The sequence below is a fragment of the Procambarus clarkii genome, chromosome 43 (genome assembly GCF_040958095.1).
Source record: "Procambarus clarkii isolate CNS0578487 chromosome 43, FALCON_Pclarkii_2.0, whole genome shotgun sequence".
NCBI classification, from domain to species: Eukaryota; Metazoa; Arthropoda; class Malacostraca; order Decapoda; family Cambaridae; genus Procambarus; species Procambarus clarkii.
In genome coordinates, this window is record NC_091192.1 from 10,068,998 (window position 1) to 10,093,465 (window position 24,468).

Consider the following 24,468-nt stretch of genomic DNA (forward strand, 5'->3'; position numbering starts at 1 on the left):
AATCTATAATAGCAAATAAAATTCGTCTTCATCTTGAAAAACATAAATTAATAATCGAGTCGCAACATGGTTTTATAAATGGCCGTTCATGTTTAACAAATTTGTTATCTTTTTATTCTAGCATTGTTGAGGCAGTTGATAGTGGTAAGGATTGCGATGTTGTATACCTTGACTTTAGCAAAGCTTTTGATACAGTGCCACATGAAAGACTGATTAAAAAAATAGAGTCTCATGGTATTGGGGGTGCTATATTAAGCTGGATTAGGGCATGGCTATACCAAAGGAAACAGAGAGTTAGTATAAATGGAATCAAGTCAGAGTGGGAAAATGTTGTAAGTGGAGTGCCTCAAGGCTCTGTCCTGGGACCTCTGTTGTTTATAATATATATAAATGATTTAGATTCAGGTTTGAGTAGCAACATTTGCAAATTTGCCGATGATACGAAAATCGGTAGGGAAATTAATTCGGAGGAGGACTCACTATCACTTCAAGTTGATCTAGATAGGGTTTTGAAATGGTCAAAGGATTGGCAGATGCAGTTTAATGCTGATAAATGTAAAGTTCTGAGGTTAGGTAATGATGATAGAGTTACAAGATACGAGCTAGATGGTGTTGTGATTGCGAAGTCGGATTGCGAAAGGGATCTGGGAGTTATGATTAGTAAGAATTTAAAACAAAAGGATCAATGCATAAATGTTCGTAATAAGGCAAATCGGACACTTGGATTTATTAATCGCAGCGTTAGTAACAAGACACCTGGTGTGGTTCTCAAGCTATATCTTGCTCTAGTTAGGCCCCATTTAGATTATGCAGTTCAGTTTTGGTCGCCATATTATAGAATGGATATAAATTCACTTGAACGTGTCCAGCGTAGGATGACTAAGTTAATTCCCCAAATTAGAAATCTTTCATATGAAGAAAGATTAACAAAGCTTAAGTTGCATTCACTGGAAAGGCGAAGAGTTAGGGGCGACATGATAGAGGTTTACAAGTGGGTGAATGGACATAACAAGGGGGATATTAATAGGGTATTAAAAGTATCAGCACAGGACAGAACACGAAACAATGGGTATAAATTGGATAAGTTTAGATTTAGGAAAGACTTGGGTAAATACTGGTTCAGTAACAGGGTTGTAGATTTGTGGAACCAATTGCCGCGTAACGTGGTGGAGGTGGGGTCCCTTGATTGTTTCAAGCGCGGGTTGGACAAGTATATGAGTGGGATTGGGTGGTTATAGAATAGGAGCTGCCTCGTATGGGCCAATAGGCCTTCTGCAGTTACCTTTGTTCTTATGTTCTTATGTTCTTATACAGTGCCACATGAAAGACTAATTACAAAAATAGAAGCTCATGGTATTGGGGGTGCTATATTAAGTTGGATTAGGGCAAGGCTATTCCAAAGGAAACAGAGAGTTAGTATAAATGGGGTTAAGTCAGAGTGGGATAATGTTGTTAGTGGAGTACCTCAGGGCTCTGTCCTGGGACCTCTGTTGGTTATAATATATATAAATGATTTAGATTCAGGTTTGAGTAGCAACATCTGCAAATTTGCAGATGATACAAAAATCGGTAGGGAAATCAACACGAAAGAAGACTCACTATCACTTCAAGTTGATCTAAATAGGGTTTTAAAATGGTCAAAAGACTGGCAGATGCAGTTTAATGCTAATAAATGTAAAGTTCTGAGGCTAGGTAATGATGATAGAGTTACAAGATACGAGCTAGATGGTGTTGAGATTGCGAAGTCGGATTACATAAGAACATAAGAACAAAGGCAACTGCAGAAGGCCTGTTGGCCCATACGAGGCAGCTCCTATTTATAACCACCCAATCCCACTCATATACATGTCCAACCCATGCTTGAAACAATCGAGGGACCCCACCTCCACAATGTTACGCGGCAATTGGTTCCACAAATCAACAACCCTGTTACTGAACCAGTATTTACCCAAGTCTTTCCTAAATCTAAACTTATCCAATTTATACCCATTGTTTCGTGTTCTGTCTTGTGTTGATACTTTTAATACCCTATTAATATCCCCTTTGTTATGTCCATTCACCCACTTGTAAACCTCTATCATGTCACCCCTAACTCTTCGTCTTTCCAGTGAATGCAATTTAAGCTTTATTAATCTTTCTTCATATGAAAGACTTCTAATTTGGGGAATTAACTTTGTCATCCTACGCTGGACACGTTCAAGTGAATTTATATCCATTCTATAATATGGCGACCAAAACTGAACTGCATAATCTAAATGGGGCCTAACTAGAGCAAGATATAGCTTGAAAACCACACCAGGTGTCTTGTTACTAACGCTGCGATTAATAAATCCAAGTGTCCGATTTGCCTTATTACGAACATGTATGCATTGATCCTTTTGTTTTAAATTCCTACTAATCATAACTCCCAGATCCCTTTCGCAATTCGACTTCGCAATCTCAACACCATCTAGCTCGTATCTTGTAACCCTATCATCATTACCTAACCTCAGAACTTTACATTTATCAGCATTAAACTGCATCTGCCAATCCTTCGACCATTTCAAAACCCTATCTAGATCAACTTGAAGTGATAGTGAGTCCTCCTCCGAATTAATTTCCCTACCGATTTTCGTATCATCGGCAAATTTGCAAATGTTGCTACTCAAACCTGAATCTAAATCATTTATATATATTATAAACAACAGAGGTCCCAGGACAGAGCCCTGAGGCACCCCCACTTACAACATTTTCCCACTCTGACTTGACTCCATTTATACTAACTCTCTGTTTCCTTTGGTATAGCCATGCCCTAATCCAGCTTAATATAGCAGTTGTTATAACTTCCATATTGTTATAGCAATATGGAAGTTGTAGTAAAGGACCTGGTGACTCTAGTGGGAGCCCTGAGGACAGAGTTGGACTCTCTGCGGGAGGAGGTGCGTCAGCTTAAAAAACAACGAGAAGTAACGAAGGAGGAGACCAGCAGTAAAGGGACCTCGTCTTGGAGAGTTGCGAAAGACAGGGGCCTTAAGAAGACTTTGATTAAGCCGCCTTCAAACGCCATAGCAACTTCAAATTCATTTGACGTTTTGGAGGACGAGTGCTGTGGAGAGACTGTGGATCGCGCAAAAGGGAAAGCAACGAAGAGAAAGGAAGCGCAGGCCCCTCAGAAAGTAAAGGAAGTACCTAAGCAAACATTAGTTGTGGGAGATTCCCAGATAAGGTATTTGGATAGAACGTTTTGTGCTAGAGATAGGGGGAACAGGTTAAGGGTTTGCTATCCCGGAGCTGGCATTGGTGATATTATAAACAACATGAATGATATTATGGCTGGTAATGGGAACAATCCCATTATTTGCATTAGCGTGGGAGGAAATGATGTTGGTCGAGTCAGGAGTGAGGAACTGATTCAGAGGTATAAAACAGCCATAGAGTTAGTTAGGAGCAAGGGAGGAATCCCGATCATATGTGGCATTCTTCCAAGAAAGGGAGTGGGAAATGAATGGATATCGAGGGCACTTGGTGTCAATTGCCGGCTGGAAAGATATTGCAAATCAAATGCAATATCTTTCATAGACAACTGGGAACACTTCTATGGAAGAAATGAAATGTATGCTCGTGATGGGGTGCATCTATCGATAGCTGGGGTTGTTGCTGTTGCGAACTCGCTAGAAGAAGTGGTTAGAGGTGTTTGTTTGGGTTTAAACTGTTAGTAGATAGAGGTATGGAAATTGATTTGGAGGAAGGAGGTAATAAAAGTATGTGTTTGTGGGAGAAAGGAATTGGCAAAACGATCAGGGAAAGAGAAGGTCCGCAAAATAACAATTCACTTAGGGTATATTACACTAACAGTAGAAGTCTAAGAAATAAAATTAACGAATTAAATGCTCTTGTCTGCACAGAAAAAATAGATATTATTGCACTTACCGAAACGTGGATGAATGTAGAAAATAGAGAACTATTAACTGAATATCAAATATATGGATTTAAACTATTTCACACAGATAGATATATTAGACGAGGAGGTGGAGTAGCCATATATGTTAGGGACAATTTGAAATGTAGTCTCAAAGAGGGAATCAAAACAGAGCCACACACAGAAACTATTTGGATTGAATTAAACGAAAAAGCTAATAATATTATAATAGGAGTAATATATAGGCCACCAAATTTAGACAGAATGGAAGCAAAGCATCTATGGGATGAAATATCTAGAGCATCTAGATCTAACAGTATTTATGTCATGGGTGACTTTAATTTTAGCGGAATAAACTGGTTGAACAAAACAGGGAATAGTGAAGCAGAAGATTTTCTAGAATTAATTGACGATTGCTTTCTTACGCAACACATTAAGGAACCAACACGGGAAAATAATATTTTAGATTTAGTGTTAACTAACAGGGAAACGCAAATTAATGACATCGAAATAGGGAGTGAGCTAGGGAGCAGTGATCACAAAGAAATCAGATTTAGCATAGAATGGAATAGACCAGTAGGAGAAAATTCTGTTAAAGTGCCTGATTTTCGAAAAGCTGATTTTAATAGCCTAAGAAATTTTTTGGGTCAAATTGATTGGAAAGGCTTGGGTATGGGGTGTGGGCCGGTCTTGGAGCGAGACATGAACCCAGCGATAGGTGACTTAAATGGGGATTTCGATGTGGATTCAATATATAACTTATTTAAGAATATTCTAAACAAAGCACAGGAACGTAGTATACCATACAAATTGAATAGATCGTATACTAATGACCCAAAGTGGATAACAAAGAATTTGAAGAACCTTATAGGTAAAAAGAGAGCTTGGTACAAAAGGATTAAAAATGGGGAGGTCACTTTAGAACAGGAATTCGTACAACTGGTTAGAAATGTTAAAAAAAGAGATAAGGAAAGCAAAAAGGAACTATGAAGTTCGCATAGCAGGGCAAGCAAAGACAAATCCTAAAGGGTTTTTTCAGTTATATCGTACTAAGACTAGGGAAAGGATAGGTCCATTAAAAACTGAGACAGGTCAAATAACAGATAGTGATGAAGAGATGAGTAGTATTTTTAATAAATATTTTGTATCTGTATTTACTAAAGAGGAACTTAACAATATGCCTTCAGCCGAACAAGTCTATGTGGGTGGGGACGAGGACAGGTTGACGAGTTTAGCAGTTACCAGGGAGGATGTTCTTAAACAAATAGTAAAACTCAAACCAAACAAATCCCCAGGGCCGGATGAAGTGTTTGCTAGGGTGCTTAAAGAATGCAAAGAGGAGCTTTGTGACCCACTGTCAACCATATTTAATAAATCAATAGAGTCAGGCAGAGTGCCAGAGTTTTGGAAAGTTGCTAATGTGATACCAGTTTTTAAGAAAGGAGATAGATCACTTGCGTCTAACTATCGACCAATTAGCCTAACGTCTATTGTGGGAAAGTTACTCGAATCTATAATAGCAAATAAAATTCGTCTTCATCTTGAAAAACATAAATTAATAATTGAGTCGCAACATGGTTTTATAAATGGCCGTTCATGTTTAACAAATTTGTTATCTTTTTATTCTAGCATTGTTGAGGCAGTTGATAGTGGTAAGGATTGCGATGTTGTATACCTTGACTTTAGCAAAGCTTTTGATACAGTGCCACATGAAAGACTGATTAAAAAGATAGAGTCTCATGGTATTGGGGGTGCTATATTAAGCTGGATTAGGGCATGGCTATACCAAAGGAAACAGAGAGTTAGTATAAATGGAATCAAGTCAGAGTGGGAAAATGTTGTAAGTGGAGTGCCTCAAGGCTCTGTCCTGGGACCTCTGTTGTTTATAATATATATAAATGATTTAGATTCAGGTTTGAGTAGCAACATTTGCAAATTTGCCGATGATACGAAAATCGGTAGGGAAATTAATTCGGAGGAGGACTCACTATCACTTCAAGTTGATCTAGATAGGGTTTTGAAATGGTCAAAGGATTGGCAGATGCAGTTTAATGCTGATAAATGTAAAGTTCTGAGGTTAGGTAATGATGATAGAGTTACAAGATATGAGCTAGATGGTGTTTTGATTGCGAAGTCGGATTGCGAAAGGGATCTGGGAGTTATGATTAGTAAGAATTTAAAACAAAAGGATCAATGCATAAATGTTCGTAATAAGGCAAATCGGACACTTGGATTTATTAATCGCAGCGTTAGTAACAAGACACCTGGTGTGGTTCTCAAGCTATATCTTGCTCTAGTTAGGCCCCATTTAGATTATGCAGTTCAGTTTTGGTCGCCATATTATAGAATGGATATAAATTCACTTGAACGTGTCCAGCGTAGGATGACTAAGTTAATTCCCCAAATTAGAAATCTTTCATATGAAGAAAGATTAACAAAGCTTAAGTTGCATTCACTGGAAAGGCGAAGAGTTAGGGGCGACATGATAGAGGTTTACAAGTGGGTGAATGGACATAACAAGGGGGATATTAATAGGGTATTAAAAGTATCAACACAGGACAGAACACGAAACAATGGGTATAAATTGGATAAGTTTAGATTTAGGAAAGACTTGGGTAAATACTGGTTCAGTAACAGGGTTGTAGATTTGTGGAACCAATTGCCGCGTAACGTGGTGGAGGTGGGGTCCCTCGATTGTTTCAAGCGCGGGTTGGACAAGTATATGAGTGGGATTGGGTGGTTATAGAATAGGAGCTGTCTCGTATGGGCCAATAGGCCTTCTGCAGTTACCTTTGTTCTTATGTTCTTATGTTCTTAGCACCCCCAATACCATGAGACTCTAACTTTTTAATCAGTCTTTCATGTGGCACTGTATCAAAAGCTTTGCTAAAGTCAAGGTACACAACATCGCAATCCTTACCACTATCAACTGCCTCAACAATGCTAGAATAAAAAGATAACAAATTTGTTGAACATGAACGGCCATTCATGTTATTACTCATCTCTTCATCACTATCTGTTATTTGACCTGTCTCAGTTTTTAATGGACCTATCCTTTCCCTAGTCTTTCCCTAGGATTGCAAAAGGGATCTGGGAGTTATGATTAGTAAGAATTAAAAACAAAAGGATCAATGCATGAATGTTCGTAATAAGGCGAATAGGACACTGGGATTTATTAATCGAAGCGTTAGTACCAAGACACCTGATGTGGTTCTTCAGCTATATCTTGCTCTGGTTAGGCCCCATTTAGATTATGCAGTTCAGTTTTGGTCCACGTACTATAGAATGGATATAAATTCACTTGAATGTGTCCAGCGTAGGATGACAAAGTTAATTCCCCAAATTAGAAGTCTTTCATATGAAGAAAGATTAATAAAGCTTAAATTGCATTCACTGGAAAGACGAAGAGTTAGGGGTGACATGATAGAAGTTTACAAGTGGATGAATGGACATAACAAAGGGGATATTAATAGGGTATTAAAAGTATCAACTCAAGACAGAACAAAAAACAATGGGTATAAATTGGATAAGTTTAGATTTAGGAAAGACTTGGGTAAATACTGGTTCGGTAACAGGGTTGTTGATTTGTGGAACCAATTACTGCGTAACGTGGTGGAGGTGGGGTCCCTCGATTGTTTCAAGCGCAGGTTGGACATGTATATGAGTGGGATTGGGTGGTTATAGATAGGAGCTGCCTCGTATGGGCCAATAGGCCTTCTGCAGTTACCTTTGTTCTTTTGGTCTTATGTTCTTAAAACAATAAGGTCTGAATTTCATCGGCACAGAACGATCTTTCAACACCGCATCGGAAAGGTGTTTGGGAGCCAGAGGCGCGTGCGCCACTCATGGTTACTCACTCAGTACTAACCCAGCCAGCAGCACTAGGGCATTCTGTGAATTTTTTTCCAAGATGGCTGCCTCTTATTAGAGGTCCCAAGAGTCCATTTCGTACACAACCCACCGCGCACACATTTTGAATGGGTACGAAATATTCAAAAGGTGTTTTCTCAGGTGGCGCAGTTTCCAGCTGACTGAATTTTCTCAGTTGGCGCAGCACAGTGGTTAAAGCCTAAACTCTAGGTGTTCTTTGTTATAAGGTGATCTGTAACCCTGTAAGGATTTAACCCTTTGACTGCTAACTGTTAGTAACTGACATACCCCCATGTGCACCAGAAAAAAATTGTTCCTATTTTTTTTATTATTATGACATTGTTAATTAGGCTTCAGGAAACACAAAAAAATTAATTAGAAAGTCTCTAACTCTTGTGGTTTAACTGTAGTGGCCTGGAGAAGTTGCATATTTTTAGGTAAAATGAGTTGAGGAATGAGATAAACTTTTTTTTATTTATTTTAATTGTTTCTCACTTTATTTATTTAGTTTCTGGTGGGGGAGTCCCTTCAGCTCCCTGGAGCTTATCTAGGCTGATATGGCTATTAGAAGATGGCATCAGTCAGTGTGAATGGAGGTCTTAGGTCTACCAGGGACCACGCGCTAGAACCTGGCACCTCCTCAGAGAGGCACGAGGAGCAATGGGCTATAGAATTGCACATGTGATTTGGAGTATTCTATGTCAGCCATTGACTGGGTCAGGCACCCAGACAGGTATGTATCCCAAAACAAACACCCTATTCTGGTTGAAACTAATACAAAAAACAGAACTAGTGGACAAAACTCCCCAAAGGAAAACAAGCAAACAAGCATGACATCACCACGTTGCTGCGCCTCCATCTGCTCAGCTCCCTTCTCCCCGGGAGGGGAGGGAGGGAACCTCAGATCCCTTGCGCTGGCTACCCACACCCCAGTTCTTGGTTGATGTGTTTGAGGCGTGGTCGTGTGACTCCAGCTCGTGTTTCTTGTTCCCAGTGCTGTGCCTTGTGTCGTAGTGCTGTCTTCAGGGTGGTGCATGAGCTGGGAGTATCTTCACAGGTACTCAGGCTGCATGCACTTTGGGTTCTTTTTCCTAAGCCCTGTAAGTACTGCCCTTGGGGCTTGGGGTTATCTTCCACAAGTCACCTTGGGGTCTACCTCTGTTGATCTTTTTCTGCTTGGTAATTGACTCCCCTGAGTGTGCTGGGGGTTTTCCTCCTTCCTTGTTTACCTTAGGGTAAGGGATAGTTTACACTGGTAGGGGTGCAGGGTACTGCACAGCTTGTTATCACCTATTATAGTGACCAGCTCTGTTCCATCTGGGTACGTCGTCCTCTTGTGGGTTTTTTCTTTTGTTTTTTTCTGCCTGGTGGGGGTCTACCTTTTGGTTCATTGCCCCCTTAAGGTGATAGGTTTTTGCTCTTTTGGCTCTGGTGATAGGTTTTTTCATTTGCAGCTGTCTCCTTCTTTTATGTAAAGAATGAGATGGCTGCATTTTGGAGGGTTTCCTGGGTTGTTTATGCTTGGTTGGTCAGGCCGGGGGTACATCATGTGTTATCTGGTTGCGGCTCTCTGCCGTTATTTGCGCTCCAAGGCTTCCGCGTCCTGGGACGGGCTTTGGGTTGATCCGGTCTCCCTTCTTTTGTATACCAGGGTTCAGGTCATCCAGGTCATCCTCAGGGTTATTCGGTTTAGCCAGCCTGTGGTCTTTCCCCGTGCCCACGACGTTCGTAAATTTGACTGCTCTTGCTGCCGTCTTCGGTAACATGTCTTGGGCTGACATTCGGGCACAGGGCTTTTGGCTGTTGAACAGGGTCCTGGCTGCTCACTACCTAGTCATTGTTCTGGGGCTTATTTGAGCCAGTGTCGCTTTGGGTCGGCGGTTGCAGTCAGTTGTCTCGACTTCAAGTGGAGGGGCAAGTGCCGACTGCTTCCCGAGTTAGTCCCTCTTGTTTTTGTCTTTTGGTAAATAGCTCCGGGGAGCAGAAGGGGCCCCTCCCCAGAAAACCAGCGTTGAATGTAATGAAATGCCATTTTCTGGGTGAGACCCCAGAGACTTCCGGCATCCCTCCCTCCCTCCCTCCCTCCCACCCTCTGGTCGGCGGGTTTTTGCGTGTGTTTCTGGGGGAAGCCCCAACGGCTCCCCGGAGCTTACTAGGCTGATATGCTAATGTCAGAATTTGGCATCAGTCATGTGTATGGAGTTCTTATGGGCCTACCGGGGACCACGAGCCAGAACCTGGCTCCCTCTAGAGAGGCAAGGGGAGCAATGGCTTATAGAAACCCCCGTGTGATTGGGAGCATTCTATGTCTGCCATCGACCGGGTTAGACAACCAGAAAGGTAGGCGTCCCAAAACAAACCCCTATTCTAGTGAAAATTGCAACCAAAAGCTGAACGAGTGGATAGAACTCCCCAAACCAAAACGATCAAACTAGTATGACATCACCCGTTGTCGCGCAGCTGTCTGCGCAGCTCTCCCCCTCCCCAGGAGGGGGATGGGGTAGCCCCAGAAACCACCGCACCGGCAATCCACACCCCAGTTCTTGAGGCTGATGCTATCGGCTCGGTTGTGTGCTCTGGCTCCAGTCTTTTTGAAGCGCTGTGCCTTGTGTGTGGCAGCTGTATTCCAGGGGTGGGAGAGCCAGGAGTTATTCTTCAGTACTCAGGCAGCATGTGCCTAGGGTTCCCTTCTCTAGGTGCCTTGTAAGTACTGCCCTTGGAGCTTGGGGTTACCGTCCACAAATTCCTCGGGGTCTGCCTCTGTGGGTCCGTTTAACTGCTCGGTTTTTCGGCCGCCCTTTGGGTACTTGGGTGTTTTGTCTCCCTAGTTTATCTTGGGGTAAGAGGCAGTTTTTGCACTGGTAAGGGCGCAGGGTGCTGCGCAGCTTGTTGTCACCTATCATGGCGGCCGGGTCTGTTCCTTGGGGTACGTTGTCCTTTTGCGGGGTTTTGTTTTTCTTTTTGTTTTTGCCTTAGTAGGGGGTTCTGCCCTATTTGCCACTGGTGTTTGGCCTCACCCTGATACTTGGTGGTGCCTCCTGCTTGGTCCCCATGAGTGTACACGTCCCTGGGGTTCAGCTTTAGACAGTTTGTTTGGTAGTTTTGGGCGCCAGTTAGCAGTACCCTGCCTGGGTTTACCTGAGTGCGAGTCCTCTGCAACTAAACGCTCAGGACCCTGGGAATCTCATAGGGGATGCATGGGTCCGATGGATTTGATCCCTGGGTCCTGCCTTGCTTCATGCGAGTTTGAGTGTTGTTCGGTCCCCTTGTCTCAGGGCGACCCTCACTGTTTTTGCCTCCGTCACACAGCCTGTTGGGTCGGTGACACTTTTAACCCTGAGTCCTCTGAGTATTGCTGCTTGCTGGTGACTCAATTTCCCCAATCTGTGGATGATCATCTTTGGGTACAGGTTGCACAGGTGTTGCATTCTAGGTTTTGTTTGTTGCAACGCGCTCGGTTGGTTGCTCACCCGAATGCCCCCATTTTGCCTATAGGGACCCGGACTTAGGGGTGGGGGTCGCTTCGTCCCTGGTTCAGTCCACACCTCGTAGTCCTTCCCCTTTTGTTGTTCGTTCTTGTCCCCCTTCCATGCTTCCGGAAGGGGTATTGGAGTCTCCTCCCCCCGGCCGAAGCCTCTGGATCTGACCAGTGGGCCTCATTCTATCTGGCTTCTACGGCTATACCGGCCTTGTCTAGTGGGGTCGGTGCTTGGGGGGAGGACTAGGCCCCGGGTCCTGCGGAGGAGGACCCTGGGGTTGGGGAGGGGCTCACTTGGGGACCTTGGGCACTGCTGGACCCCGCCTTGGTTTTTTTACCCTCTGAACGGGGCTTACTGTTACAAGGAGTGGGGTTTTCTTTTCCTCCCCTCTGCGTACAAGTTGGACTTGGTGTCTTCCCCTCCCCTGGTTCGGTGCCGTGTTCCCCCGGGTGCTTCGGTTCCATCTTTCTGGAGTTTTTCGGCTTATCGCATCCAACCTGCTGCGGTGCGGGCGGCCCTTGCAGCAAACTTCCAGCGTGACACGGATTATGCCTCGGCAATGGATTCCTCGGCTTTCAGGTTTGGGACTTTGTTACCTTTATGGCTCCATTACGAGGTTCCGGAGTCGTCCTGGCTGGCGGACAGTCCTGTCTTTACCTTGGAGGCCTGGCACTTCTTCTGCCGTTCCCGCACGCTTGAGTAGCGGGAGGTTTCTACGGTGCTTCAGGTTTTCCTGGGGTGGCGACCTTGAGCACCTCAGTGAGTGCTTGTTTGCTCCTGCCCTTTCCCGGGATGTTGGAGTCGTTCAGCTCCATGTGCAGGGTTCCCTCCCTTTCGGCGATGCAGGTGGCGGAGGACTTGCGCGGCCTTGCACGTCTTTTCTCTCCTGGAGCCTTCTTCTGACTGGCTCACAGAGGATGTGTGGGCGCTTGGGGCTGTTCCTGGGTCTGGCACCTTGGCCTCGGCAGCTCGCTCGTTGGCTGCCTCAATGAAGCTTTTCGCGCCGATCTTGCGGGATGCAGTTGCTCTGTTTATGCTTCCCAGCTCGCATGTCGGCAGACAGTGCTTGCCTCCTCTGTGGAATCCACTTGGGCCTTGGCTCTTAGAACGTCTTTCTCTTTTTGTCCTCTCTTGGTTGAGACTTCCGCCGTTGTGCAGTATATTCAGGCTGCTTCAGCTTCTTGCCATCCTATGTCGGACATGCTGGTTCTCCGGGGGTTCCATTGTGGACCTTCCCGGAAGGGTCGTGCCAACGCTCTGGGTTCCTCTCGTTGTGGTAGGCCACTGGTGTCGGGTTCGGGTTTGGCTCCTCCTTTGGACCTGCCTTCGCCTGGTCTGCGTGGTGTTCGCTCTGTGCGAGGTTCTGGGTCTTGTAAGGGGTGCCGGCCCTTTTGCGGTTCGCCCTTGGGGGGGAGGCTTGCGCTATTCGCTCACGCCTGGTCCCACAATTTGTGGGCGTTTTGGGTCGTTTTGCACGGCCTTCAGTGGTGGTGGGTGGCCCCTTCCCCTGCGGGGGGGGGGGTTCGGGGCTGGCGGGGCAGGCTTCTTCCCCTGCGCTCTATCAGGTCATATCTGCTTGATACCTGCTTGATGGGGTTCTGGGAGTTCTTCTACTCCCCAAGCCTGGCCTGAGGCCAGGCTCGACTTGTGAGAGTTTGGTTTGGCTGTTGCTTGGAGCTTGGAGTGGCCCGCAGGCCCACGTACCCACCACAGCCTGGCTGATCCGAAACTTTTCTTAGAAAACAATCCAGTTTTCTCTTGAAGAGGTCCACGGTTGTTCCGGCAATATTTCTTATAATCGCTGGGAGGATGTTGAACAACCGCGGACCTCTGATGTTTATACAGTGTTCTCTGATTGCGCCTATGGCACCTCTGCTCTTCACTGGTTCAGTCTTGCATTTTCTTCTATATCGTTCACTCCAGTACGTTGTTATTTTACTGTGTAGATTTGGGACCTGGCCCTCCAGTATTTTCCATGTGTATATTACAGAGCACCACTTGGTTTCCGAACCCCTTGGGGACGAGACCCGTCCGTTAACATGTAAGTTCGTATATGAGAAATGGAGGAAAAATACAAAAAAGTGTGAAAAATCTAGGGGACAGGTTCATAGCGTAAATGTGACCGTATTTTGTTTGTACTCACCAATAATTGAAGTCCTGATCCGCTTATGTTGATGATTGATGTTGATGAAGCCTAGTTATTTACATGGAAGAGGTGGTGGTGGATGTTGATGGTGTTGGGTTGACTGGGTCAACATGCAATGAGTCAGGTGCAGGTGATGCAATATGAGCTTTCTTGGAAGTCATTGCAAAAGACTCTGTAATTGACATTTGTTTCATTCCCTTGGCTCTTGTTTTTAAAAACTTCATATACAAATTGTACTGACTCATCATGTCCTTAATTTCAAACTCGCTGTTACTCGTGTCCATAAATGCCAGAATTTCTTCAAAATTTTTCTGAATTTTTTCCATATTACATTTTTCCTTTAATGTTTCTTCATCCTCTTCCTCTCCATCTTCTTCATTGCACTCGTCTGACTTTTTTGCTGCACATACTAATTCTATAATTTCATCATTAGTCATGTTTCAATTGTTTGGGGCTTCTTCATCAAAATCTATCTATCTATCTGTCATCTTCTATTGTTTCAGTCACCAGTTCTGCTCTAAGCTCAGGGGACTTAATCCCCTTGACATAGGCTAGGAGTTCCTCTCTTAATTTTTTCTTCTCACTAACTTTCTTCACCGCAAATCCTTCAAAATCTGCCTCGTCATCTTCCTCAGGAAACAGACTTGACGTGGGCCAAAGTTTTTTCCAACCATTTCTTAGTGTTGTCTGCTTTACCTCATCCCACGCACTAGCAATAGTCCAGATAGCTGACTTTATTGTGAAGACTTTATAAAAGTCCTTAAGTGTTCCAAACTGATTATTAAGACGTCTGGCAAACATCCTCTTGTAGTTGTGTTTAACCCTTAACATGCTAGGGGTATAATATCCTTTCTTCCCCACAGGCGCATGTCATTTTGAAAAAAAAAAAAATATTTTTTCTTTCTAACCTGTTAATTTGTGTTCACTGATCATGGGAAAAATAATAAAAAAAATCGTAAGTGGCATATATTGCCCGCTATAGGGCGGGGAAGTCTGGCAAAAAAATAGGCGCTGACTCAGCGTGCATCCCAGGCGATCTGTTGATCGCCAGCTGTCAGGCCGGAGTTGCCACAAAGAGATAATTACCTAATTATTTCAATGTCTCTGATTGATTTTTCATAGTTTTTTTGCTGTAATATTATTCAATAGTGTGTAGTTTGATATATTTATATAATAAAATAAGTGAATCATTGCTGTACTCAAAAATATGGTGTGCATATTGTTGATTCAATTATGTTCATCAATCAGTGAACAAATACTTTGTCGGTTATTACACTATAAGCACAGGTTATATGTAAGTATCTGCATGTTTTGTTCACCATAACGAACCACTAAGTAGCTATTATGAGTCAAAAAGTAACGAGGAGTGACCTCCGTGTACCAGCCAGCCACTCGCGCCCTCCCTCAAGTCATCTGACTCACCCACATTCTCCTCCCACAATACTGTTTTTGCTTTTATTCACTATATACAGACGCTATATATAAGTATCTACATTCGTGTTCACAATAACGAGCCACTAAGTTGGTATGCCGAGTGGCAGTGGCAGTGACAGGCAGTGGCAGCCTGCCACTGGCTGCCACTCCCTCCCTCCCCTCACCTCACCTGACTTGCCACCATTCTCCACCCACCATACTGTTTTTGCTTTTATATACAGACATTATATGTAAGTATTTACATGTTTTGTTCACCATAACTGTACATCTAAGCTTGTATGGTGAGTAAAGGCACAAAGACGTAGGACCTCACACCGTCAGCTGATGGCTGCCGCCCTCAAGGCCAGACGCACTACTATTTCTCCTCCAACAATACTGTTTGTGGTGTTATTACGCTATATACACACATTATATATAAATATCTACTTGTTTTATTCACCATACTTGTAAAAGTAAACTGGTATGGTGCCCAAAGACAATCGTGGTAACCAGTAAACAACACCGTCGTCTGCGTGGTGGCGTTCTGCACGATGCCACCGCCCTCACCAAAATGGCGGCTCCCAACCTTCTCCTCTTGCTGTTTATACCCTCTATACACACGTTATATATAAGTATCTACATTTGTGTTCACCATAGCGAACCACTAAGCTGGTATGGTGAGTGCAGTCAATAAAAGGTGGCCACACACAGTCAGAAGACATCGCCACCACCCTCCCTCCCACAGCATTACTCCTCCCTCCATGGCGCACAGCGCTAAATATCACCACAATCCTGCTATTATCAGAACCCTAGTCAGTTTTATCAGTCAGGGGTCTTCTGTAATAATATCATCGCTACATAATAGCATGAACAAGTATATTATGGCAATTTTAGGCGATGCTGTGGTCACAAGCTGAACAGCAGTGCTGTTAGCTCATGCTGCGTGCGTCAGGCTTGGTAGCTCACTCAATACTGAGGCCAATAACACCCGGGAGTTTGGCCCATGATTTTTTTTTTAAATGAAGTCTGTTTACAAGAGCCCCGATGAAGGTGTGGTGAACCCCATGTATCCGCAGGCCGTTTAAATCTTGCGTAGTACTCCAACACGTCATATGACGTGATGCGCAGTTGACTGGAACAACTTCCAACACGTCATATGACGTGATGCGCACTTTAAGGGTTAAGGTTCTTAATTATTCCTTGATCCATGGGCTGGATCACTGAAGTTGTATTGGGTGGCAAGAACGTTCCAATAATATTGCCATTTACTAGCTCATCACCTCGTGGATGCGTTGAACTGTTTTTTAGCAGCAGAACAACTTTGCTGTTTTGCGGGAGACCAACACTTTTCAGGTGCTCCTTCACCTCGGGTACAAAGTTCTTATTAAACCACTCGACAAATATTACTTGTGATATCCACGCACTTGGCTGGTCCTTATAAATCACAGGGAGGTACCTGGCTGACTTTAAAGCCCTGGGGTTTTTACTAATTCCAATCACAAGTAATTTTAATTTGTGAGTGCCATCTGCATTTGCACAGCACAACAAAGACATTCTCTGTTTGTTCTATTTATAACCACCTGAAGGATCGTCCTCACTACTATGAGCCATCGTTTCTGTGGGAAGCATACGCCAGTACAAACCTGACTCATCAGCATTATAAATTTGCTCTGGAGATAAATTTTGTTCCTGCACCATCTCCGCAAATTTACTTACATACTCATCAGCACCAACAATATCAGCAGATTGTCTTTCACCATGCACTTTAATGAACCTAATGCCATGACAGGTTTTAAAACTTCTGAGCCATCCATCACTGTATACACACTTTTGAGTAATTTTCATTGCTTGGTGAAATTCACGCGCCTCTTCCACGAGCAGCCAGCCTGCCACTGGCTTCTTCGTCACCTCACGTCACTGTTTGTACCACTCCCACACTGCGTTATCAACACTCTCCACTTATGTTGTACTTACTACGTTTCTATTTCGTATTGCTTTATCACTTTCACTTCTAGTGAAATAGTAAAAAATATAGTAAAAAATGATAGGTTTAGCCTTAAGAAGATCAAAAACAGTACTTTTACTAATGCCATATTCAGCGCACCCGACACTTCTCGGGACACCACTCTCCACCTTCTTAATTATTTCAACTTTCTTCTCAAACGTCATCACTGACCTCTTTCTTTTACGTAACCCGCTTGTAGATGCTTTCACTGACATAATGTGTGCATTTGGAGTCGACATGGTGCACGGATGTTCCTTGATTGTGCTGATATGTAAAACAAAGTCACGGAATGAACACTCCAGTCTCGTGACAAATTCAAACAATGGGAACAATAGGCCGTGAGTCTGTGACATCACAGGGTAGCAGGTGGCGCCCGACACGGTCAGTGAGCAAACTAAATCATCTCCCACCCACCCACCCACCACCACGGGCCGGCACGACGCTTGGCTGACCGCTTCCTTACCTGAACTTGGTTCATGTAGGATAACCCCAACCCCGGCCGGCGTGAAGCTTGGCGGACTACTTCCTACCCGAACTTAGTTCGTGTAACGTGACTCCCCAACCCCAATCGGGAAACTGGAAGTTTCGGATAACTAAAGTTCGGGAACAATGTGGTGCTCTGTATTTGGTATCTCTCCCGTCTCCTTTCTAGAGAGTACATTTGGAGAGCTTTGAGACGATCCCAATAATTTAGGTGTTTTATCTCGTCTATGCGTACCGTATATGTTCTCTGTATTCCCTCTATTTCAGCAATCTCTCCTGCTCTGAAGGGGAAAGTGAGTACTGAGCAGTACTCAAGATGGGACAACACAAGTGACTTGAAGAGTACAACCATTGAGGGATCAGGATTTTAAAGTTCTCGTAATCCATCCGATCATTTTTCTGGCTGACGCGATATTTGCTTGGTTATGCTCCCTAAACGTTAGATCGTCGGACATCATTATTCCCAAATCCTTGACATGCTTTTTTCTACTATGGGAAGATTCGATTGTGCTTTGTACCCTGTATTATGTTTCAGATCCTCATTTTTTCCGTATTTCTTCTTATCACATTCAGGCTCTTCTCTAATACTATCATGGCTAAATAATACCAGATACATATATATTTGGGCATTATTAGGTGTTGCTGTGGTCACAAGCTGAACAGCAGTGCTGTGAGCGTGTGCTGCGTGCGCCGCGTGCGCCTGCCTTGGTGGCTCACTCAGTACTGAGGTTCTCACACCTGGGAATGTTGCCCACTTTTTTTTTATTTTTTAAATGGCATCTGTTTTCAAGAGCCCTGAGGAAGCTGATGGGAACCCCTGTAGTCGCTGTAGGTTTGAATCAAACGCTATACCTATGAGATCCCTGCATGTTGCTCACCACCCGTTGAGAGCCTCAAGGGTTATTGCGCAGTGCAGTGGATAAGTGTCTGAGGAAGCATCTGCACAAGGCCATCCTCTATAAAAGGAAGGATTCCAGGGAAGATAAGTAATCATCAATTTGATAAAATTAATGTTTTAAAAAGGAATAGTGGAAAAGCTTGCATTATAATTGTTAATTTTCATTTTATGTGTGTACAGGTGAAATGTACCTTGGAAAGTTCATCACGGGTCACTGGTATCGTGTTCAGCTTCTGAAGATAAAGTCTGAAACAGCCATTGTTCTCTACGTTGACTTTGGGAACTTAGAGGAAATCTCCTATGACTGGTAAGATGCTATGTTAATTATAATGTATAGTAATTGAGATTTTTATTGTTACTGTTCAGTAATTTAGTAGTAGAGACAGCAGTGTACAGAAACACCAAGATGAGAGTTGACTATTTGTAGAGGACATTGTTATAATTTGGCAGAAAGAGAAACAAACATGTGTTCCACATGGCATTTATTCCAACAACAAAAACCAATGACATCACTTAGTATAGGTTACATGACTTACTATTTACAATGCTTATAAAATAAAAGAGCATCTGCTTAAAACATTATGCACCTAACCTATGTAGTACTTATCCTACAAAATACCTTAATCCTAACATTCCTGACCCTTTTAATTTTAACTATAACTCTTCCCCTACAGGTTAAGCGTATCAGGCAGTCATATGCTGGGAAACCTTCTTTTGAGTTACTAACTGCAGAGTGCATTGGGTTAGCTGTATCCACATTCCCCTCTGTTGACATTTGCTCTGCCTCCGTGTCTCCTGCAGGTGCTACCCCTTCATTATTAGGTTGGGTATAACTAGTTGCCCCATTCCCACCTGATAGGTCTTCAAAATTCCCCGTGAACCTTGGCATGAGTTTATCTGCATGTCTTTTTCAATTAACATTCTCAAAACTCTGCACTTGCACAGTGAAATTCCTGCAGCCAGGACTTCCATAACTTGCCCTTCTACCCAGGGCTTACCAATTCCAAAATTTGTTGCATATATTGCATCCTTCTCTTTTAATAACACTTTAGCGTACCCAGCGTGCCACCCCTCAACTGTGCGATTTGGGTCCCAGCGTTTCACGGGAGCGTGCGTTAATTCTGAAAAGTGTATACTCTCTTCAACTTTGTCACCTCAATTCTCGTCTTACGAGATTAAATTTGGTATCATTGTGTTCGCAATAGAATTTTCTACAGCACTAAATACACATAAACTCCAAAAGCCCGGCTAGTTACCCGCAGTAAACAGAGAAAGTGCGAACGAGTTACCCAGGAGCGCGCAAAAGCGATAAAATGTGTTCACTCTTTTCACTCTGGTCACCTCAATTTTCATCCTAGGTCTTTCATTTTGGTATCAATGGGTTCGCAATAGACTTCTCTAGAGGAACATTAGCATATAAAATAATAAACCTGGTCACGCTCCACCCGCCGATGAGTTGAAGACGGGCCACGTGTTAACCGCAAGTGAGCGCCCAGACGCCTTCCAGCTACACTCCCAATTCCTGCCCACAAATGTTTAATATTTAGTATTTTAGTATATTTAGTATTATAGTTTAGTATTTTTTGTGTAGTAGTTGTACATCATATAAGCATTGTAGATAGCCATTTGCACACCAATAGAAGGTCATTTTCTTTGTCCATTTGTGAGTTTTCCTTATGAAGTGATAATATTTGATCATTTGGCCAAAGTGATCAACACCTTTCATGTTTGTATTGTAGTCACAGATTGCATTCGGCTTGTTGACAGTTACCAAACAGTCCCCCAAAAATCGGATAAAAACCTGATTTTTGGCGATTATTTTAGTGGACGATGCAGCATTGCATCATCCCCGAGACTACCGACAGTAAACCGATGACGCAGCATTGCGTCATGCCCAGACGAAAGTGTTAAACAACACTTCCTCTCCCTGAGCCAACTGATTAGCCAAGCTAGTTACAGATTTTTCATTGTCTGGATCTGTCTTTACTGCTTCCATGTGCACTTTGAAGTGCCTATTAAACAGTAATTCAGAAGAAGATTTACCAGTGGTAAAATGGACAGGTTATCTTTGATTTATACAAAAATCTATAAAGGCTTATACTAATAATACCTTCAGTAAACTGTTGTAAACCTTTTTTCTGGAGGGAGCCCCTTCGGCTCCCCGGAGCTATCCAGGCTGATATGTATATCCTTAGACTTTGGCATCAGTCAGTGTGAATGGAGTTCTAGGCCTTCCGGGGACCCCGAGTTAGAACCTGGTCCCCCTGAGAGAGGCACAAGGAGCAATGGCCTATAGAAATGCACGTGTGATTTGGAGCATTCTATATCTGTTATCAACCGGGACAGGCACCCAGAAAGGTAAGCGCCTCAAAACAAACCCCTATTCTGGTTAAAACTACGAAAATAGACAAACGAGTGGACAGAACTACCCAAATGAAAATGAGCAAATGAGCATGACGTTACGTGAGCTGCGCCACATGTCTGCGTAGCACCCCTCTCCCCAGGAGGGGGAAGAGGGAGCCCCAGACCCCTGTGCCAGTGATCCACCTTCCAGTTCTTCGGCTGATGTGATTGTGGTACGGTCATGTTGCTCTAGCTCCAGATTCTCTCTGTGATGTGCTGTGCCTTGGGTCCAGTACTGCTCTTACAGTGGTGTGCGAGCTGGGAGTAATCCACAGGTACTCAGGCTGCATGTGCTTAGGGTTCCCTTCCCTGAGTGCCCTGTAAGTACTGCCCTTGGGGCTTAGGGTTATCTTCCACAAGTCACCTTGGGTCTACCTCTATTGGTCTTTTGTTGCTTGGTAATTGACCGCCCAGAGTGTGTTGGGGGGTCATTGTTTACCGTGGGTTAAGGGGTAGTTTCTGTGGGGAGCCCCTACGGCTCCCTAGATCTTATCGGGCTAATGTATGTTATATTAGACCGGGACATTAGCTAAGGAGTTCAGACCTACCAGGGACCAGGGACCAGTGCCAGAACCTGGCCCCTTCAGAAAGGTTTCAGGGAGCAATGGCCCTGGAAAACCCCTTGTGGTTGGGGTTTTCCTTATCTGCCATCGACTGGGGTTAGCACCCAGAAAGGTAGGCATAACAAAACAAACCCCACATGGTAAAAAAACTAAAACAAAAATCTGAACAAAGAGGTAGAAACTCCCTACAATCCCAAGGAAACAAGCAAACGTCACACTTTACTGCTGCGGCGATCGTCCACGCAGCCCTCCCTGCCCCGGACATACCGCGCCGGCTGCCTAGCACCAGTACGTAAGCTAATGTCAACCGGGATAGACGCTTCTCTGGCCTCAATTTCCTAGGCGGTGTTTGCCTTGTGTGGCGTTCACTGCCGTGTGTTGTGTTGTGCGGTAGCCAGGAGTACCTCATCAGTGCCGGTACTGAATGAGCTTGGGGGCTTTCTTCCCTAAGTGCCCTGTGAGTACTGCCCCTGCATGTCAGGGTTATCTTCCCTGGGGCGTTCGGGAACCATTCCCGTAGAGGTTCTTGCTGCTCGGCATTTGCCTCGCCCTTGGGGCCAGCTGGGGCTTGGGGCCCTTGTTTGGCCCTGGGAAGGGACTGGTATTGTGCTGGTTAGGGCGTCAAGGTGTTGCGCGACCTGCCACCTAAGCGGCGACCGGTTCCTGTTGCCTCTGGAGACGGTGTACTTTTGTGGGGATTTCTTTTGTTTTTATTTTCATTTGCCTGGTGGGAGTCTGCCTAGTGTGGCTATAGTTCCACTGGTAGTGTTTGGTGGCCCCTCTGCTAGGCCCCCATGATTGTACACGTCGCAGGGGTTTTCAGTGTTATCCTCTACCCCCTTGTTATTTTTGGGTGTTTAACCGGTTAGCAACACCTTGCCTGGGCTTCCCGTAGTTGTTACCCCTACGGGCCCTGGAAACCCCTGTCGAGGCTCGGTGGACCATTGAATGTGTCTTCTGGGTTCCAACCAGTCTTGTACGGGATCGTTGGTTGCTGTGCCCTTGTCTCAGGGTGACAGTCACCACTTTTACCTCCGTCATGTTGCCTGTTGGGTCACTGACACCTTCACCCGGAGTCTTGCGAGAGAGATTCTCTGCTTGTTCTCCAGTACTCTCCTGATGTTATTACTGTTCAGAGTACAGGCGGCATCCGTGTTTCAAGCTAGGTTAGGTTGCTGCAACACGCTAGGTTGGTTTCCCACTCGGATGCCCCAGGGCCGCCCCTTTTGGTTAGGTGCTGTTCACCCCTTTCCCTCCCTGTTCCCGGCTCCGGACCATCTACGGGTTTTGGGGTCGGGGCGGGGTTTAATTGGGGTCAAGACTCGGGCGGTTTTCAGGGGCTGCTCCGTTTGAGTTGGGGACAAAGGTTTTCGAGCCTGTTCCTCCTGCCAAGGCTTCTGGGTCTTACCAGCAGCTTTTTCTTGCTGCCTTTCCCATGGACTCTTCCTTTTCTTTAAGGGCGGAGGGCTTGGAGGACGGCTCTGCCCCGGGGCCTCTGTTGCGGGTTCCCGGGGCTGTGGGGGATGCCTGCTAGCAGTTCTGGGGCAGTTTGCCCCTGCCTGGGTTTTCTGCTTCTGCGCTGAGTTTTTTGCCCATCCAGTCTGCTTGCTTCCCACTTTTGCTGGCATGTTTTCGTATCTTTTGGTTCGGTCACAGCCCTCTGTTCTGGTGGCCATTTTCTTCTACCGGTTTCCCGCGTGGCCACCAGGGCGGCGTTGCGGTTTGTTTACATGCGCCTGGGTGTGCGAGCGAGCGTCTTGGGTGAGTTTTTCACCTTTTTCAGGGGTTTTATTCTCCTGTTGTCGTTTCTTTGCTTTTCTGGTGTTTTCTGCCCGTTTTCTGTTCCTATGGGAACGTTTGAGTGTTGATTTTACACCGGGTTTTCTGTTTTGTATGTTTTGAGTCAGGGTCCTTGGGTTTGGGCTCAGTATCCCTGTCTGTTATGCTTGCTCCCTCACCTTGTCCCTCGGTTTTCGGTCCGTTTTGACCGTTTCCCTGGAGGTTCTGTCTGGGTGGCTGTGCTTTGCCTTTCTGTGGTGTATCTCCACCGGCAAATGTGGTGGTTCGATTCCGGGTTCCTTTGGGTTCTTTGGTTTCGTTCTGGAGGTTTCATCCTCTTAGGCCCCCTTTGTGGGTTCAGGGGGCTTTGTTTCCTTGTGTGTGACCCGGTTCTGCCTTCTGGGGTTCCAGGGTCTTCCTGGCTTGCAGACTGATCATTTTGGGTCTTGGCACGTGTTGTGGTCGTGCTGGGACTTTGGGGTTTTGTTGTTGAGGTGGGCCGTTTGATGCAGTTTTGTGCCTTCTTCGCTTGGCCGGCGTGGTGCTCTCTGCCCACTGGTCGGCAAATTGTAATTTGCTTTTCATGTGTGTGTAATTACCTAAGTGTGGTTACAGGATGAGAGCTACACTTTTTTTTTTATGATTTTTTTTCCGGAACAGTATCACAACGTAAGAGCGAAAAGTGTAAGGAAAAGGGGGCGAAACACACCCCCAGGAATGACAGGACCAACGACAAAGCAGCTATCCAGGCTGAATGGATATGTATAACTTTCTGGCATCAGTCAATGCATGGAGTTCTTGCCTACCGGGGACCACGAGCCAGAACCTGGCCCCCTCTAGAGAGGCATGAGGAGCAATAGCCTCTAGAGACCCCCCGTATAATTGGGAGCATTCTATGTCTGCCATCGACCAGGACAGGCACCCAGAAAGGTAGGCGCCCCAAAACAAACCCCTATTCTGGTAAACTATTGCGACCGACGACCGAACAGGTGGACAGAACTCCCCAAGCGAAAATTAGATAACCATCATGACGTCATCATGACGCCGCGCCGCCGTCTGCGCAACCCCCTGTCCCCGGGAGGGGGAAGGGGGGAGTCCCAGACCCCACCGTCGGCGACCCAACAATTAGTTCTTAGGCTGGATGTCAAAAATGTGAAAAACACCGCTAACCGAGGGGAGGGAGGGATGCCGGGGAGCCTCCGGGACTCACCCAGAAAATGGCGTTTCATTACATTCAACGCTGGTTTTCTGGGAGGAGCCCCTTCGGCTCCCCGGAGCTAACTACCCAAAGAGAAGGAAAAACCAGGGACTTACCCGGGTGGCAGGCCGTCCTCACTCCTCAACGCGAAGGCGAGACAACTGGCTGCAACCGCCGACCAAAAGCAACGCAGGCCCGATGAGGCCCAGGAACATTCACCAGGTAGCAAGCGGCCAGGACCCTGTTCGATCTCTAAAAACCCCGGGCCCGAATGTCCACCCAAGACATGTTGCCAAAGACAGCCGCCTAAGCAGCAAATTTACGAACGTCATG

General features: G+C 45.1%; 1 protein-coding gene across 2 annotated transcripts in view; it reads left to right on the forward strand.

The window, feature by feature from the left end:
• Positions 1 to 24,468, forward strand: part of LOC123755724 (RING finger protein 17) — a 928,112-nt gene that overhangs the window by 871,728 nt on the left and 31,916 nt on the right. For both annotated transcript variants that reach the window (XM_045738465.2, XM_069300037.1), the window contains one exon: positions 18,373 to 18,499. In XM_045738465.2, the coding sequence (XP_045594421.2) occupies positions 18,373 to 18,499 (127 nt within the window). The remainder of the gene's footprint in view (positions 1 to 18,372; positions 18,500 to 24,468) is intronic.